This window comes from Spermophilus citellus (assembly GCF_964194105.1).
Source record: "Spermophilus citellus genome assembly, chromosome: 4".
NCBI lineage: Eukaryota > Metazoa > Chordata > Mammalia > Rodentia > Sciuridae > Spermophilus > Spermophilus citellus.
This window is the reverse complement of record NC_138185.1, coordinates 214849526-214866430: the sequence shown is the minus strand read 5'-3', so window position 1 is coordinate 214866430 and position 16905 is coordinate 214849526. Positions and strand designations below refer to the sequence as shown.

The 16905-nt window shown below is 35.4% G+C and overlaps 1 protein-coding gene across 1 annotated transcript in view; it reads left to right on the top strand.

Moving 5' to 3' along the window:
* Nucleotides 1-16905, top strand: part of CATSPERB (cation channel sperm associated auxiliary subunit beta) — a gene marked incomplete at both ends in the record, with an annotated part of 136340 nt that overhangs the window by 92432 nt on the left and 27003 nt on the right. The window contains 3 exons of the mRNA XM_081292934.1: nt 5322-5476; nt 9821-9975; nt 15606-15796. Coding sequence (XP_081149060.1) covers nt 5322-5476; nt 9821-9975; nt 15606-15796 — 501 coding nt within the window. The remainder of the gene's footprint in view (nt 1-5321; nt 5477-9820; nt 9976-15605; nt 15797-16905) is intronic.

Genomic DNA, 16905 nt, shown 5'->3' with positions numbered 1-16905 from the left:
TATAACAGACTTGAGCATCTTTCTATTTGGATTATCTGATGGGTCCTGGAACCAATACCCTGCTGATATCAATGGATCACTGTGCTTGCAAGTGACACATTAACCACCATGGTATGAGTGCCACCTGGTGGATAACGGTTGTTAAAATACATCAATTAAAAGTCCCAATTGCATAGGTGTTAAAATGTGAAGTGAGTGTGGTTTTAGATGCAATATGGCATATTGAACCTTATCAATTATATTAGCAAAGTTTTACTATAGGAAAGCCCACTGGACAGTAAGAAAAAGCCCTGACAATGCATGTTTTGAGTAAATAATTATGAGCATTATTATTGCAAGAAATAAAAATGTGAAAAATCTCTAAAAAATCTCACAATCAAATAATCAAGAAATTTTTAAAATTAGGAATGAAACAAAAATTTAAAGCAAAAAATCCAAGGTTTTGACATCCTTAAAAGGCAGTCCAAATACTATTTCCTTATCTGAGTATAAGTAAACATGGAATTAGGAATTTCATTGAATCCTTTATTGTAACATAAATAGATTTTTAAGGTATTTACATTTAAATTTTCAAATAAAAATTTTAGTTTTAAATTAAAAAAATAAAAATGTATTATATGCTCTTAAAAAACAAAAGGAAACAAAATAGCCCATACAGAATAGCATGAAAAAGAAGAAAGAAAACAAAGCAGAAATTTTACAGAGTGTAAAACAGAATAACCCCAAGAAGAGCTGATCTATAGTTATTATCATGGGTTTTTTATTTATATATTCTACTCAGTTGTGCATGACAGTAGAATGCTCTTCGATTCGTTGTACGCAAATGGAGCACAGTTTTTCACTTTCACCATAGTTGTTGAATGTTCACTTATTCAATAACATTTATTGAGTGCTTTTTACATGCTCAGCACTTTTCTATTCACCAGGGATATGCAATCCCTTTTCTCATGGATCTTACATATGTACTGTTCAGGAGAGATTAATAATTAACAAATATACAAAAATAGTCTGTATGTGAGATAAATGCTACAAAAGAAAAACATGAAAGGTAAGGAAGTGCTGGTGGGGTATAGGTCATGTAGCTGTGAGGGAGTGCTCTGGCCCAGTTTGCCTTTTTAATAAAGCAGTGTGAAGAGGCCTGAAGAAGAGGAGGGAGCAAGCCCTGCATATCATCAAGGATAATGTGTATTTCTCCATTAAAGGTAGAGTCTTGCTTTGACTTTAAAATCCCAAAATATGTTGCCAAGAGAGAAATATCTTAAAGCAAAAAAAGAATAAATATCAAGGCTTGAAAAAAACATGCCAATTAAATTGAGAAGAAAAGCATAGCTAGTAATCTTAGCATTCAAAGAAACATTTTTAGACCAAAAATGTTGAATAAACATTGTACTTCTTTGTGTGATAAAATATCAACAGTAAAAATTCATCATCATTGAGTCAATGTTCTAAAATAATATATTATATAAGCTCAAATTATAAGAAATACTAGAAAGATTAAATAAAGTGTTATTTTATAAGAAATTTTAAATTAATAATGTCAATCTTTAATACATGAAGATCAAGGTGAGAGTATAAGGGAACATTCCATGTAGAAGAATTAAGAAGTACTGTTGAAATATATGTAATTCTGGGGCTTAGCTCAGCAGTAGAACACTTGGCTAGCACATACAAAGCCCTGGGTTTGATCCCCAGCACTGTAAAAAAAAAAAAATATATATATATATATATATATATATATATATATATATATATATATATATATATATATATATATATATTGGTTCGACAAGTGAAGAATTATGGCCCAGAGTCTATTCAAGGTGGTAAGAATGATAGATGACATCCATCGTGAGCCAGAATACCGAAGGGCTCTACTCAGAATAAGGATGAACCACAAGTAAATCTAAACACTCTCACATGCATCCCCAAGGAATTCAGCAAAGTTATCTTATTGTTAAGCAAGTAGGGAAAAAAAGAAACAAAAACGCTATGTGAGAAGTGGTGGCCACTGGAAGGTCTCTATAAGACTTAAAGCCTCAGATTGCATTGTCTGGGTGCTCAAGCAAAAGCTGAGATTTTGTTTCTGATACTACCCCCAAGCACCTGGGCAAAGCAGCACAAATCCTCACAGGGGGAAGATATCATCCTTAACCTCCAAGATTTTTTCAAAGATAGTGACTAGGAGAGACAGTAAAAAGCAACCACTATAAAGGAAATAGAGTAACAACACAGGACAGTAAAAATAGAAAAAACAGACCCCCCACCAAAAAAAATTAAAAAGACTATTCATATTACTAGGCAGAGTTTTTTTTTTTAATGTAGTTACTATATCTCACAAAATAAAAGGCAGTGCGAGAATATCCACATAGGATAGGAAATGATAAAAAGTGGCTCTTCTAACTTAAAAATATAAAATGCATCTTTTGGTAATGAAAAATACAATATCAAAGCCAAATCATAAATCAAAAATTTTAACAACTTTTAGAACATTGATGCAAAAATCCTGAAGAAACTATTAACCAATTAAACTCAGCAATATATGAAAATATTACATAATGACCTTGTCGGATTTACATCAGGATTCAATAATGGTTTCACATTAGAAAATTAACCAGTGTGACACTGTTGCAGATTACAGGAGGAAAAAATCCTATGAATAAGTACAGAAAAATATTTGAGGAAACTTAAAATTTGATCCAAATGATCAATTTTAATTATTTATGATTAAAACCCAAAATATGGGGCTTCTGTTGTAGCTCAGTGGTAGAGCACTTACCTAGCATGGGTGAAGTACTGGGTTTGATCCTCAGCACCACATAAAATTAATAAATAAAATAAAGGTATTGTCCATCTACAACTAAAAAAAAATTAAAAACAAAATATGTTAGCAGCCCGAGAATAGAAAGAACATTACTTCTTCATTAAGAGTATCTGGGGGTGGGGAAAATATAGCAATTATATAGTCAGATTTCATAGAAACACATTAAAAACTTTTAGCTTATAATGAGGAACAAAATAGGGAAACATTCTACCACCATTTATGTCCATCATTGTTTTAGAGGTACAGATTAACCTAGAAAGTTGAGGACAATATGTACAAAGTTTAAGACTAGAGTGGAAAAACAAAGCTGTCCATGTGACAGATGATGCATTTGTGGTCACTGATAACCTGAAGTTAGTCTGGAAGAGGAAGCAGCCCAGAAAATCATATCATAGAAGATAAGTTCAGAGGGGTCACTAGAATTCAGATCATGGTGGCCCTTAAAGGGCATTGTAAGGACTTTAGCTTTTCTTCAGAGAGAGATTAAAGCCATTGGGAGTTTCGATTAGGAAAGCAGGTGTCGTGCCTTAGTTTATTTTAGGTCTTATTTTGGTTCCTTTTCTGAGAATAGTCTGAAGGGAGCTACAGGAAGAACATGGAGACCAGTTAGAAGGCACAAGAAAGATGATGCGGCTTATACAAGGTGATTGATGATGGTGACCATGGAGGGAAGTGGTTAGATTCTACATTCAGGTGGCCCTTGGTTTACGATGGTTCAAATTACATTTTTTCAACTTTACAGATTGCAAGAAAGTGGTACACTTTCATTAGTATCCATTCTTTGGGATTTGAATTTTGATCTTTTCCTGGCCTAGAATACTCAGTAGGAAGTACCCTCTTGCAATATTAGGCAAATTCCAAGAGCCACCTGCTGCCTCCAACTAGCGCAGGCAGCTGAACTAAGTTTGCTGGACACCAAATAAAACACGACACAATTTACCTTTACACAAGCTTCAGGACAGCTTCCCCAGCTCTCAGCCTCAGGCTTCCCAAAAGGGAGAGCTAGAGAAAGTCACAAGAGGCTGACAAGAGAGAGGGAACATGTTCAGAAGTGAGCTTTTATTGGGAGGACTCTTGTTCTTAGAAAGTTCTATCCAAAAAAAGGTCAGAAGGGGCAGGATTTTGAGGAAACAGGTGAGTGAAACTCAAACCTAGAGGCACGCCCTACAAAGAGAACCTCCTTACTATCCGAAGGTGGAGGGGAGCAAAACCGAGTCTGAGTCATGGCACTACTGTGCCAGACTACAGTGATCTTTCAGATCCCCATGGTGCATCAGGACTGAAAGGCCTGGTTACTCAATGTGGCTCCCACAGCCACCGCTTGGCACAGTCAGCCTTGAGATTACATGAGGAAGCAACTAATGCTCTACTGTGTGATATGTGGCTAAGCTAGGATGGTTGGAAGGTTAGATGTATAAAATGCATTTTTTACTTACAGTATTTTCAATCTTATGAGGGGTTTCTCATGATATAAGCCCAGCACAAATTGAGGAGCAATTGTATATATGAGGCTAGAGTCAATAGATTTGCTCGTAGATTAGATATATGTAGGGTCTGAAAGAAAGAGAAGAATTAAGAATGACACCAAGGTTTTTGGACTGATGGACAGTAATAATGCAGTTACAGAAGGAAACCTGAGGATGGAGAAGGCTGAGGGTGAGGGAGGTTTGTGTGAGGATTAGGAATTCTGTTTGGAACAAGTTCAGTTTACGATGCCCAACCAATATTGATCTGGAGCTGTTGGTAAGCACTTAGATTATCAGCCTGGACTTCAGGGAAGAGAACTAGATGTAAGACATATTTGGGGATCATCCACATAAAGAAGGATTTAAAAAGTCCTAAAACTAGATAACATCTTCCTAGTCTAAGAAGAAATCTAGGAACTGAGTCCTGGGGTGCTCCATTGTTTAAGAGTCAGGAACATGAAAAGGAGCCAACAGGGCCTAAGTCAAGAATGGTGCGCAGAAGTCAGCCTTTCTCAGCTGTAATGTAAACTTTTATTCTAGTTCCATCCAGGAAAAGGACTCTGTCTTCATCCAGACCAGTGTCTCTTTGGCTAAGTGAATGCTGCTTACAACCAGATTTCTGCCATGGTGCCTAAAGAGAAGCATGACCCTCAATTCAGGTCTAAATAATGACCCATGGTCATTATGGAATTGGCTTTCCCATCCTAAGGGTTGTTTTCTCACCATGTCTATCTGTTGAGGAATCTGATTTGCTGGTTTCAGGAACAGAAAACACTACAGGGGGAACTAAACTCCTTTCCTTTAGATTCCTTAATTAAACATCCCCTTATCAGTGAACAGGTTCTTAGTGACATGTAGCTTAGAAAAAGACTTTCTGGGACTTAACCAGACTAACATGTGTATTACAAACTCAGGCACTCGGAGCCCTACTATTCTCCTTAATTTAAGTGAAGATATTTTCACTAGGTATGATATTAATTTTTTTCTAGTTGTAACATATCAATATCAAGAGACTTCTGTTTATTTCCTAATAGGATTAGGAGTATATAGTGAAATTGGAACTATTAAAAATAAAGTCTTCGCATTATACTACGATCACTTGGGATTCATACATAAACTGACTCCAGATCACTCTGAAGATGGTGGGGTATTTGAAGGCTTTGGAAATTCTAGAAGTATTTTTGGACAGGTCAGTTATATAATGTGTTGAAATGGTTTGTCTTGTTTTAAGAATAGATTCCACATTCATTACACACAAAAAAATGGGAAAATGGGGACTTATTTTCCTTGGGACAAACTCTTATTAATGTACTTTTCTCTATTTAACTAAAGGGAAAATGTCCATATCCGCATAGAATATTTTCAGACCCTCTCCAAGTCCCACACAGGGCTTTAATAGCTTCAGCTCCACCCAGGATACCTGCATGCAATTGTCTTCACAGCAGAAAACACCAGATCTTTTAAACCTGATCTGTTACTCTCAAAGCAGGCCCATGTGGGGTTGATTCTCTACCTCTCAAGGTTAGCCTCGAAGAAATTAATTCTAGCTCATCTTTCCTCTTCCATATTAATCCCTTTTCCTCTAGCTTCTATTTTCCTAATGCCAACAAAGAAAGGCGCTCTCATCCTCTTCACAGATTGCACAACATAAAGATTTTTAAAATAACTCTAATGTGTAATATGCTACCTGTGAAAGTATATATTCCTAAGAATTCACCATTGGGCATACTGTTATGAAAATGAACTTTTAGCCTATTTCTCATTCTCTCCTTTTCTCATTGTCTGAATTTTAAAATTCAGACACTCATCAGTATGTCAGCAAATTTTTGGATTTTTGACTGGGTTTAATAAAACCTGCCCTTTGACTTAAAGGACAATAGAACAAAGGACAATCTAGTTTTTAAAAGATTATTCCAATTACCAGGCCAAGACTAAAGTTAAAAGGATAGTGTTTTAACATCCCCTGTCTAATATATGTATCAAAGTGAGGGAGGGAGCTTCTTGGTGAGATGAGATGCCACCACATGAATTATGTTTGTTTACCTGAATTGGGGAATTAATTCTACATTTTTACAAACTGAACAAGGTGGCAAGAGAGTAGAACTAACCAAAAGAGCAGTTTCCTCAATGTTTTACTGACTTCACAATTTTTCATTTTATATATAAAAGTTTAAATTATTCAAATGAAAAGCCTATAAGGATTTTTATATTCAGGACAAGTTTGAGGAACTTATATTTAACAACAACACCCCTGTCTCTGCACAAATTATGCATGTGTACTCTGGAAAAAAAATATTTGCAGTTGTAAATATTACATTTCCCATTTTATTTTTTCATATTTTTATTGGTGCATTATAATTACACATAATGGTGGGATTAGTTGTTACATATTTGTACAGAAACTCCTCTGAATCTTGTTCCAGACTTTGCTAGATCTGCAAAGCACCTGGGTTCTCCAATTAGAGTAAGGGTGCACAGTCTCCTACACCACTGTGGTAACTTCTCCAGTCTTCCTTTTCTTATTAGAATTTCCTAGTTATACATTCATCAGTTCCTGATTCCCCCTTTTCCCTCCTCTTTTCTGTCCCCCTCTCCCCTGTTCCACTTCCTCAACTTCACTAGACTTCCTTTCACTTGTCTATTTATTTATATTTGATTGGTTCTTTTTACTTATACATAAAGGTGAAATTCCCTGTAGTATATTTGTATATGCCCATAACATGATTTTTAAAGAATTTATTATATATTGCCTCCCCTTTCCCATCCCTCCATGCTACCTCTTGATATCCTTCTTCTACATTACTGATACTCCCTTTATCTTTATTATATCCTATCCTTCCCTCCCCCTTTCCTTTATTTTACTCTAGCTTCCACATATAATAGAAGAAAACATGGAAATATAAGCTAAAGGCATTAAGAACATTTTCAATGAGAATAGTTCAGAAAACTTCTCCCATATTAGAAATGAGACAGACCAGAGACTTGTAGGACCCCAAATAGACATATTCAAATAAGACACTCTCCAAGATATATCATAATCAAAATGCCTAACACAGAAAATAAGGTAGGAATACTAAAAACTACAAGAGAGAAACATCAGCTCACACTTAGAGGCAACCAATAAGATGCACTTCTGATGTCTCAATCCAGACCCTAAAATAAAGGGTCTGGAATGAGATATTATAAGCTCTAAAAGAAAACAACTCCCACCCAAGGTTACTGTACTTAACAGAGATCAGTTTCAAATTCAAGGGGAAAATAAAAACTTTCCATGATAAGAATAAACTAAAAGAATTCATGAACACCCAAGTCGGGACTACAAAGGATACTCAAAGATGAACTGCACACAGAGGAACAAAAAAAGAAATCCCAAAGCTCCCCGACAGAGGAAGATCAATAGAGGAGTAATCCACTAAATGAGACTCAAAACTGTATTAAATATAGCAAAAAAAAAATCAAAATGGCAGAAAACCACAAACACCTATACACACTAACACTGAATGTTAGTGGTCTCAACTCTCCTATTAAAAGACATAGATTAGCAGAATGGATCAAAAAAGAACAAGACGCAACTATATGCTGTTTATAAGAGACTCATTTGATAGGCCAAGACAACAGGCGGAAGGTAAAAAGATGAAAAAATATTCTACATATACATGCCCTGAAAACAAGAAGGAATAGCTATGCTCATATCTGACAAAGCAGATTTCAAGCAAAAATTAATCAGAAGAGACAAAGGAGGCCTCTACATCCTGGTAAAGGGAACAATCCAACAAGAAGATATAATGATGGTAAACATTTATGCCCCAAATGTCAGCATATCCAATTACTTTTTTTTAAAATCCATAACATTAAATCCCAGATAAACCCAACATCATAATACTGGGTGATTTCAACATACCCTTATCACCAATAGACAGATCATCAAAACATAAAATCAATAAAGATATCTCCAATTTAAATAACACTATAAGTCAAATGAACCTAACAGACGTCTCCAAATATTTCACCCTAAGACAGCTAAATTTACCTTCTTAGCAGAAGCACATGGAACTTTTTCCAAAATAGACCATATTCTAGGTCACAGAGAAAAAACAAAAAATACAAAAAACAATAGCAAATACAAACAAATTGATACAATCTCATGCATCCTACAAGATCACAAGGGAATGAAACTAGAACTCAACAGCAAGGAAAACAATATAAACTACATGAACACATGGAGATAGAACAAGACTTCTTAAATGAAGAATGAATCAAAGAAGAAATGAAAGTAAAAATCAAGAAATTCTTAAAAACAAAAGAACAGAAATACAATATATCAAAGTCTCTTGGACAGTATGAAAGCAGTCCTAAGAGGAAAATTTGTAGCACTGAGTGCCTACATTAAAAACTAATCCCCCCATTTTAATTATGAAGAAAATGAGGCACAGAGAGAACACATAAGTATCCCAAATTGCACAGCTGACTAGTTATTGGAATTAGGCTTCTATCCCAGGCAAGTGGGTCCTTCCATGTCATGTAATCTGTGAAGAGGACAAGAGCTCCTTTCTATGTTGGCATTAGGAAAATAAGAGGGCAGGGTTATCATGGAAGAAGAAAGACAAGTGGGACAGTAGCCTGTCCTTTTAGCCACTCTATTTCCCATTCTCTTCCCTTCTCAGTGGGTCCTCAAAATTCAGAAACTGGGGGTTAAAGCATAACATAAAAAAGGTCTTGGATGCACTATCTGGAGGGTGTGCCCCAAACAATCTGCACTACCTACCACCCACTTATTGTCTCCTAGCAACAAAATAGCTCTAACATCTCCTTGGAGCCTGGTACCCATGTCTCTTCTCACCCCTAAAAGTTCTCAAAGCTAAAGAAAAATGTGTTGAAAGAAGAGCTAGAGGTCAGAAAAGTAGGATGAATGTGCCTTTGGTGACTGCCAGGAGAATCCGTGACTCAGAGGTAGTGAGCAAGGCACATGCCACCAGTATACAGAGTCAGGAGTCATGCAGTCTCCTGATGTTGGGGATGTAGCTCAGTGGTAAAACACTTGCCTAGCATGTGTGAGGCCCTGGGTTCAATCCTTAGCACCATAAAACAAAATAAAACTCTGCTAGGAGTCTCTAGCATGAGACTGGGAGCAGCAGCCTTCAAAGGAGGAGAGGCACTTCACAGGCCATTTCCTAAATAAAACCCCAAAATTGAAATTCTGAAATCTGCATCTCCTGACTCCTCACACACATAATAAAAAATAAGTAAGTCTCTGTGTTCCTCGCCACCATGACCATTTACAAAGGGCACAGGAATCTTAAACTGAGTCTTAGTCATAGGAATTCCTTTTCCTCCTCAAAGAGGAAAATACATTTTCCCTTGCACATACATAGATATCTATGTATCTAAATAGATTACACTGAAATATTACTCCAATTGATAAGCAAAACAGTATTGTTTTGATGTAAACTGGAAACAAATCTGTTATTTGAATTTTGTCATCATTGAAGCATAAAATAATTAAAGTGCAATATTTTCTTTTCTCCAATTCCAGCCTCCTGATATGGGATTTAACACTGCACTAGCACCACAGTTTCTCTCCTTCAGTGAAGTGATCTTTTTTGCCTATGTACCTCTGGATGAACCTCCGGAAACTATACACACCAAGAAATTCAATAATATGCATTATGAAAAACTTATACAATCCAGGTAGTTAGTGGTTTTGCCTCACATTTAAATAGATGGTTATTAGATTCTAAATTTTGAGGCTACTTTTTTGAGTAATTTTCTTGATCCAATAGAATAAGTTTTTCTTTGATACCCACAAGGTCAAATACATTTATACACTCCAAGTTATCTTGCATGATTCCCTGGTTTTAGAAACATAGTGCCATTTACATTAGCATATCAAGCTAATCTACAGAAATGTGTGTTCCTTGAGTATCAGAAATGCCATCTTTCATAAAGTATTGTGTGATAGTTTATACAGAATTCTCAGGAATAATCCTAAGCTTTTGGCAAGAGCCAATGACTTTTTTTTTTCTTGCTTTAAGTTTATTTGTTTTTACTGATGACAGAATTTTTATCTGCAAAATAAAAAATGTTAACAAACAATAAAATAAATCTGTTACTGTGTACCATATGATAAATGAAAGATCAACAATTGCCTCAAAACCATTTCAAGAATTTTCTCTCTGAGCCTGACAGCAGGACTATTAAACTCTGTTTTCCAGAAATATTCCATCATCAAACCTATTATTTTCCCAATTTTCCACTGACCTTCATGTCAGGTATTCTTTTTTTCCCAACAGTATGCTTAATTACTTTAAATATAAATGAACTAGGTATTGTGATTAAAAGGTATAAATGTTCAACATGTGTTAAAAGCAAACAATAACTATATGCATTAAATATCAATACACCGATAGTTTAAAAGCAAAATGTGTGAAAAGTAAGCAGCAGAAATTTGAATTAGAGCTATAAATATTAAATAAATTTCAAGAAAAAGTATTTTCAGAGATAAAGGGGAACATTTCATACACATAATAGGGTAACTTCTGCAAGAAATTATAGCAATTCTAAATGTGTATGGACCAAAAAACTTTCAAATACATGAAGTAAAAATTAATAAAACTAGGAAGACCAATCCACAATCATATTTGAAGATTTTTTAATATAATGTTTTAGTTGTTGATGGACCTTTATTTTATTTATTTTATTTTATATGCAGTGCTAAGAATCAAACCCAGTGCCTCACACATGCTAGGCAAGTGCTGTACCACTGAGCCACAACCCCAGCCCATCATATTTGGAAATTTTAAACTTCCTCATATTGCTGGAAGGATTAATGATATAGAAGGCTTAACAACATTATTAACCAGGTTGGTCTACTTGTTTTTTATAGAGAACTATACACAAAAGTGATAAGTAGAAAATTTATAAGAATATACTATATTTGTCATTTAATAAGCTTTGAGGAATTCTAAAAATTTAAAATCATGTAGAGTGTGTTTCCTGCATGATTTATTACATTAGAAATCAATCTCCTTAAGATATATAAAACCGGGCTGGAGATGTGGCTCAAGCGGTAGCGCGCTGGCCTGCCATGCGTGCAGCCCGGGTTCGATCCTCAGCACCACATATAAACAAAGATGTTGTGTCCACCGAAAAAACTAAAAAATAAATAAATAAATTCTCTCTCTCTCTCTCTCTCTCTCTCTCTCAAAAAAAAAAAAGACATATAAAACCCACACCCACATCTTAACTATTTCAAAATTAAACAGCACACTTATAAATATCTCATAGATGAAAGAAGAAAGCACTAGAAAAGTAAATAAAAAGTCCTTTGAATAAGTGATAATAAATGCTTAAAATATCAAAATCTCTGGAACGAACCAGCACTCAGAAAGAAGCTAGATTAACAATCAAATTATTTTCAAATTCAGTAGTAGAAAGGAAAAAATAAGAGTAGGAACAGAAATATATTAAATAGAAAAAGAAATAATGCAATTAAAAGCTGATAAAAATCTAACAAGTCTTATCAAGAAAAAGCAAAAACACAAAAATTAGTATCAATGGAATGGGAGCTATCAAAACAACCCTACAGATACTAAAAATATATTAAGATAAAATTACAATCATATGCCAACATATGCAATAGCTTACACAACATGGTCTATTTTAGAGATGGATCTGGGTGTTGCTGAAAAGAAAGTGTATTTAGTATATGTCTGCTAAGTCTAAATTATCAATTATATTTTTTTTAATTCTATAGATTCTTTAGTTTTTGTTTGGAGTATCTATTCAATCATGAGAGAGGTATGTTAAAGTCACCCAGTATTATTTTGTTGTCATCTATTTGATTCTTGAAATTGAGAAAGGTTTGTTTGATATATGTAGATGCTTGGGCATTGTTTGGGCATAAATATTAATGATTGTGAAGTCTTGTTGGCATATGGTTCCCTTAAGCAGTATGAAATGTCCTCTTTGTGCCTTCTGATTAACTTTGGTTTGAAGGCCACTTTATCTGATATGAGGATAGAAACTCCTTTTTATTTTCAAGATGCATGTGAATGATATATTTTTCTCCATCCTTTTACCTGCAGTCTGTGGCTGTCTTTGCCTATGAGGTGAGTCTTTTGGAGACAGCATATTGTTAGGTCTTGTTTTTTAATCGAATCTAATCTTTTTAATCTAGTCTATGTCTTTTGATTTATGAGTTTAGGCCATTTACGTTCAATATTATTATTGAGAAGTTATTTTTTGTCGTGGGCCATTCTGACGCGTGATTGGGTGACTCCCATTAAGGGCCTGAGGCGCTTTGGCTGTGTCGAAGCTTTCCCGACCCTTTCCTGATGAGAGAGCCCATCCGTGTGGGGGTGTGTGTGACCACTGACCCCGGAGACCCAATCACTGACCCTGACCTTGGAGTGCAGCCCCCCCTCAACCTTCACTGGATGGAATTCTCCCCTGAATCTCTTGTTCCCCAAATAAAAGGCTACTCCCAGGCGTGTTCGCTCTCTCTCTCTCCTGCTAGCCCAGAGTAATCCTCGCTGCCCTGCTGGGCGGCTGGAGGCGGGAACCAGGGAGGTGAGCCATCTCGGACCTAGCAATATAAATAAGGTAACTGGTTTGTGTGTTTTATTTCGATCTCTTCTAACTAACTTTATGCCTAGAACCTCATTAATGAAACCACTGCGCAGGCCGCGTGGTAGAATTTTTTATTCCCTGTCATTCTGATTTATCTCTGGCTTTTTCTTTGAATCAGTTTTTCCTTTGATTGACTGTTATTCTGGTATAGTCCCTCCCTTTGCTGGTTTTCACTTTTCTTTTTCATTTCTTCTTCATGAAATAATTTATTGAGAATGTTTTGTAGTGCAGGCTTTCTAGTTGTGAATTCTTTTAACTTTTGTTTTCATGGAAGATTTTTATTTCATCTGATGTCAATGCTGAAGCTTAATTTTTCTGGGTATAGTATTCTTGGTTGGCATCCATTTTCTTTCAGAGCTTTGTGTATATTATTCCAGACCTCCTAGCTTTTAGGGTCTGAGTTGAGAAATCAACTGAAATCAGATTGGTTTCCCTCTAAATGTTACCTGTTTCTGATATCTCACCTTTTAGAGGGAGAAAAATAATAAAAACAAACAATGCAAACAATATACAGCATTAAACCAAATATTTTCTGCTATGACATCTACAATGCTAATTGTCAAAATAAACAGAAATTATATGATCAGTTATTGCCCACAGTAAAAACAGTAAGTTTACAAAACGCTTTACAATTTCAAATGGTAGACTGAGAAAGAACAGAAGTGATATAGGATATGATTATGAGGGAGGAGGAGAGAGGGATAGAAGTAAAAAGATAAAAGAAGAGTGAAAGGGGAAACAATAGAGATTGGCTGTTAGTGGAAGAAAAGAGAAACAACCAAGGGAAACAGATAAGTGAGAGAAAAAATATGTATGTAAAGTAAAAATTTTTAAAAAAATAAATAAAAGAATGCAAAACAAAACAGAAATATTAATCAAATATCCTAGTCCTCAAAATACTGATCCATGAAAAATAACTTGCTTCAGGGGCTGGGGTTATGGCTCAGCGGTAGAATGCCCACCTCGCAAGTGCGAGGCCCTGGGTTTGATATTCAGCACCACATAAAAATAAATAAATAAAGTAAAGATATTGTGTCCAATTACAACTACAAAAAAAAAGAAAGAAAGAAAAAGAAAAAAATAAATAACTTGCTTCAAAAATGCTAGAAATGGGAAAAAACCAAATATGAATATGTATAAATGTCCATGAACCATTAAGGTCACAAATAAACAGAGAAAAGAAAACAAAAACAAAAAAGATCTCAATGAAAAGTTAAAGAATTATGTCTGTTGGAGTTCAAAAAATTCTCAGCTTCAGTGTTACATGGGGTCACTGGAGTGAGAGAGGTAATCCCATAGGCAGAATTCCTGCAGGCAGGGTTTAGGCTTGAGAGGACTCCTTTCTTTACTGAATTCCAACTGGTCTGGAGACTTTAAATCAGTGCACCTCCAGAACCCAGCAATTGACAGTCCACACTCAAAGACTGTACCCCAGGAATTTCCCCTGGGTTCCATGTGTGTGGTTGAGAAGCCAATTCTTAATCCACTACATCACTTGTGCACCCCATATCTCCTGGTCTCAGGTTCAATCTCCAAATTCAATCTCTCCCACCCCCACCCTTCTGAATTCCCAGGCAGGTGCATTTCTCCCAGCTGGTCTTCAAGCAGCTGGGTTGGAGAAGGACGGGGAGATCTAGGTGGGTTTTCACAAGAGCCAATGACTTTTAAAGTTACATTTAGGCCTAAAATCTCTTTTAAGAACAGTTGAATTCTATAATCTCAAATCTACAAACAAACAAACAAAAAGAGGCTCAATGTTGTATTGCCAGAAATTCACTGTTATGGTCTGAATGTGTGCATCTCTACAAAATTTCTAGGTTGAATCCTTACCCCTGAGGTTATGCATTAGGAAGCCTTTGGGAAGTGATTAGATTGTGAGAGCCCTGCCCTTATAAATGGGATTAGTGTCCCTATTAAGGACACACAAGGCACCACATATGAACCAAAAAGGGACCCCTCACCTGACCCTGAATCTGCTACTGCCTTGATCGTGGCTTTCCCATCCTCCAGAACTGTGAGAAATATATTTCTGTGATCTATATGCTACCCAGTTTCTGATATTTTGATATAGTAGTCTGAATGGACTAAAACACTCATTCTGTCCTAAAGAGGTAGGCCCTGTTCTTCTACTAGGTTAAAATCTGCATGTTGTATATATCAGGCTGTCTTATAGTTGCTGACAATATGCACCCTTAAGCAGCTTGCATACTTAGAGATGGAGGTGAAAATGGAAATCAAACATAATATAACAAATGCTGATAATATTTTTCCCATGAGGACTATAGAATTTTCTGTCTCACAGACAAACATTAGTCATCTCTAGAATTATTTTTAATTTTAGAGGCCACATCCCGTACCTAAGAAGCACACAAGTATGTGATTGCCTAGCATGCACACTCCCACTGAGCTACATCCCCAGCCTTTTTAATTTTGTTTGGAGACAAGGTCTCACTGAATTGCCCAGGGTGGTCTCAGACTTGCAATCCTCCTGCCTCCCAACTATCAGGAATTACAGGCATGTACCACAATGCCAGGATGACAACTAATGAGTTTGAACAAATGTTAATCAAATGTTTATTCATTAGCCAAGGGTAGTATATATTATTTGTAAACTAAATAAAAGAAATTATGCTTGCTTAAGCCACGATGATGTCTAAATTACTTAAATGAGCTTTTATTTTCTTTTTTAGTAAAAGTGGAAAAGCTCACATAAGAAAGATATTGCAACATAAGACTCCCAAAGGATTTTTGTCCTCGGTTATTGCAGAAACAATAAATGCTTTTGAATTAGAAGATGAAAATGAGAGCCCTTGTTTGTCTAGTTCTCTTCTCATTGATAAAACTTCAGATTTCACCTATAAACTTACTCTTACATTACAAAGTAAGTATAAAAAATATAATACATCTCTAATAGTTAGACAAAAAAAATGAAAAAAAAATCTTTCAAGAAGATTGTTCATGGTCGTAGAGCAATACAATTCAAATTTTAGTCCGACTGACAACCTAACAAAGTTTATGTACACTTAGGTTCCTAAAGTATTTATTTGTTCCTAATATGGTAAACCTACATAAAATTTCCTTAATATTTCATCAATAATAGTACCCTGTTATTTATTCATATGAGGTTATTTTTCCTTAAACAGTGCTTAGAAGAAGTGAGAGAAAATAGGAATTATATGTCAATTAAAAATGGGGGAAAATTAAGAAAATAAGTTTATGTAATTTTTTTCCTACATAATAAATAATTTTAATCATTCTTTAAAAGAATATTTCTATTTCAAAGGATTATCTGATATAAACACAATAAAAGTTGGTATAGTTTATTATGAGGATTTGGATTTTACTCTAAACAAATGCAAAATCATTGGTGACGTCAATTAAGCTGTTTGTTGGGGTGGCATAGACAAAAGTCTGATTGGAATGGGTTCAAGAAATTATAGAAAGGAACAGAACTGAAGCCAGTGTGTAAAGATGACTGTTTCAGGGAGCTGCCCTAAAAAGGGGAAGCGAGAAGTGATGTGACCTTTCATAGGTATATTAGAAATAATTTGGGGTTTGTTTTAAATGGGAAAAAGAGTGTGTGCCTAATAGAGGTAATGATGAGGCTCTATGAGAACTCTTTTTACTTTTCCAAAGTGAGGTGCATCTTGCTGATGTGTTTCTTGACCCAGGGTGGGGTTGGTATGAGGGAGTGGTGAGCCTTTCTCAGAAAGGCCCTTGGGCAGAAAGTGAAATTTTTCTTAAAATGGTGGCTGTCACTTAAGATGGCCATCTAAATGCTAAGCAAGGACCTTACAGTAGGCTATGTTAGCTTGTCAAGAATTACTTTCAACAGCTTGCTGCTAGCAACTCAAAACACACTAAAATTTGCAAATTAAGTTTGCATTCTGGAAACTTAATTTCAAGTATTACATATGCAGATAATAGAGAAACAGTCACACAGCCAACTGAAATACTGTAAAGGAAACATCACTTAATGATGTGAGAAAT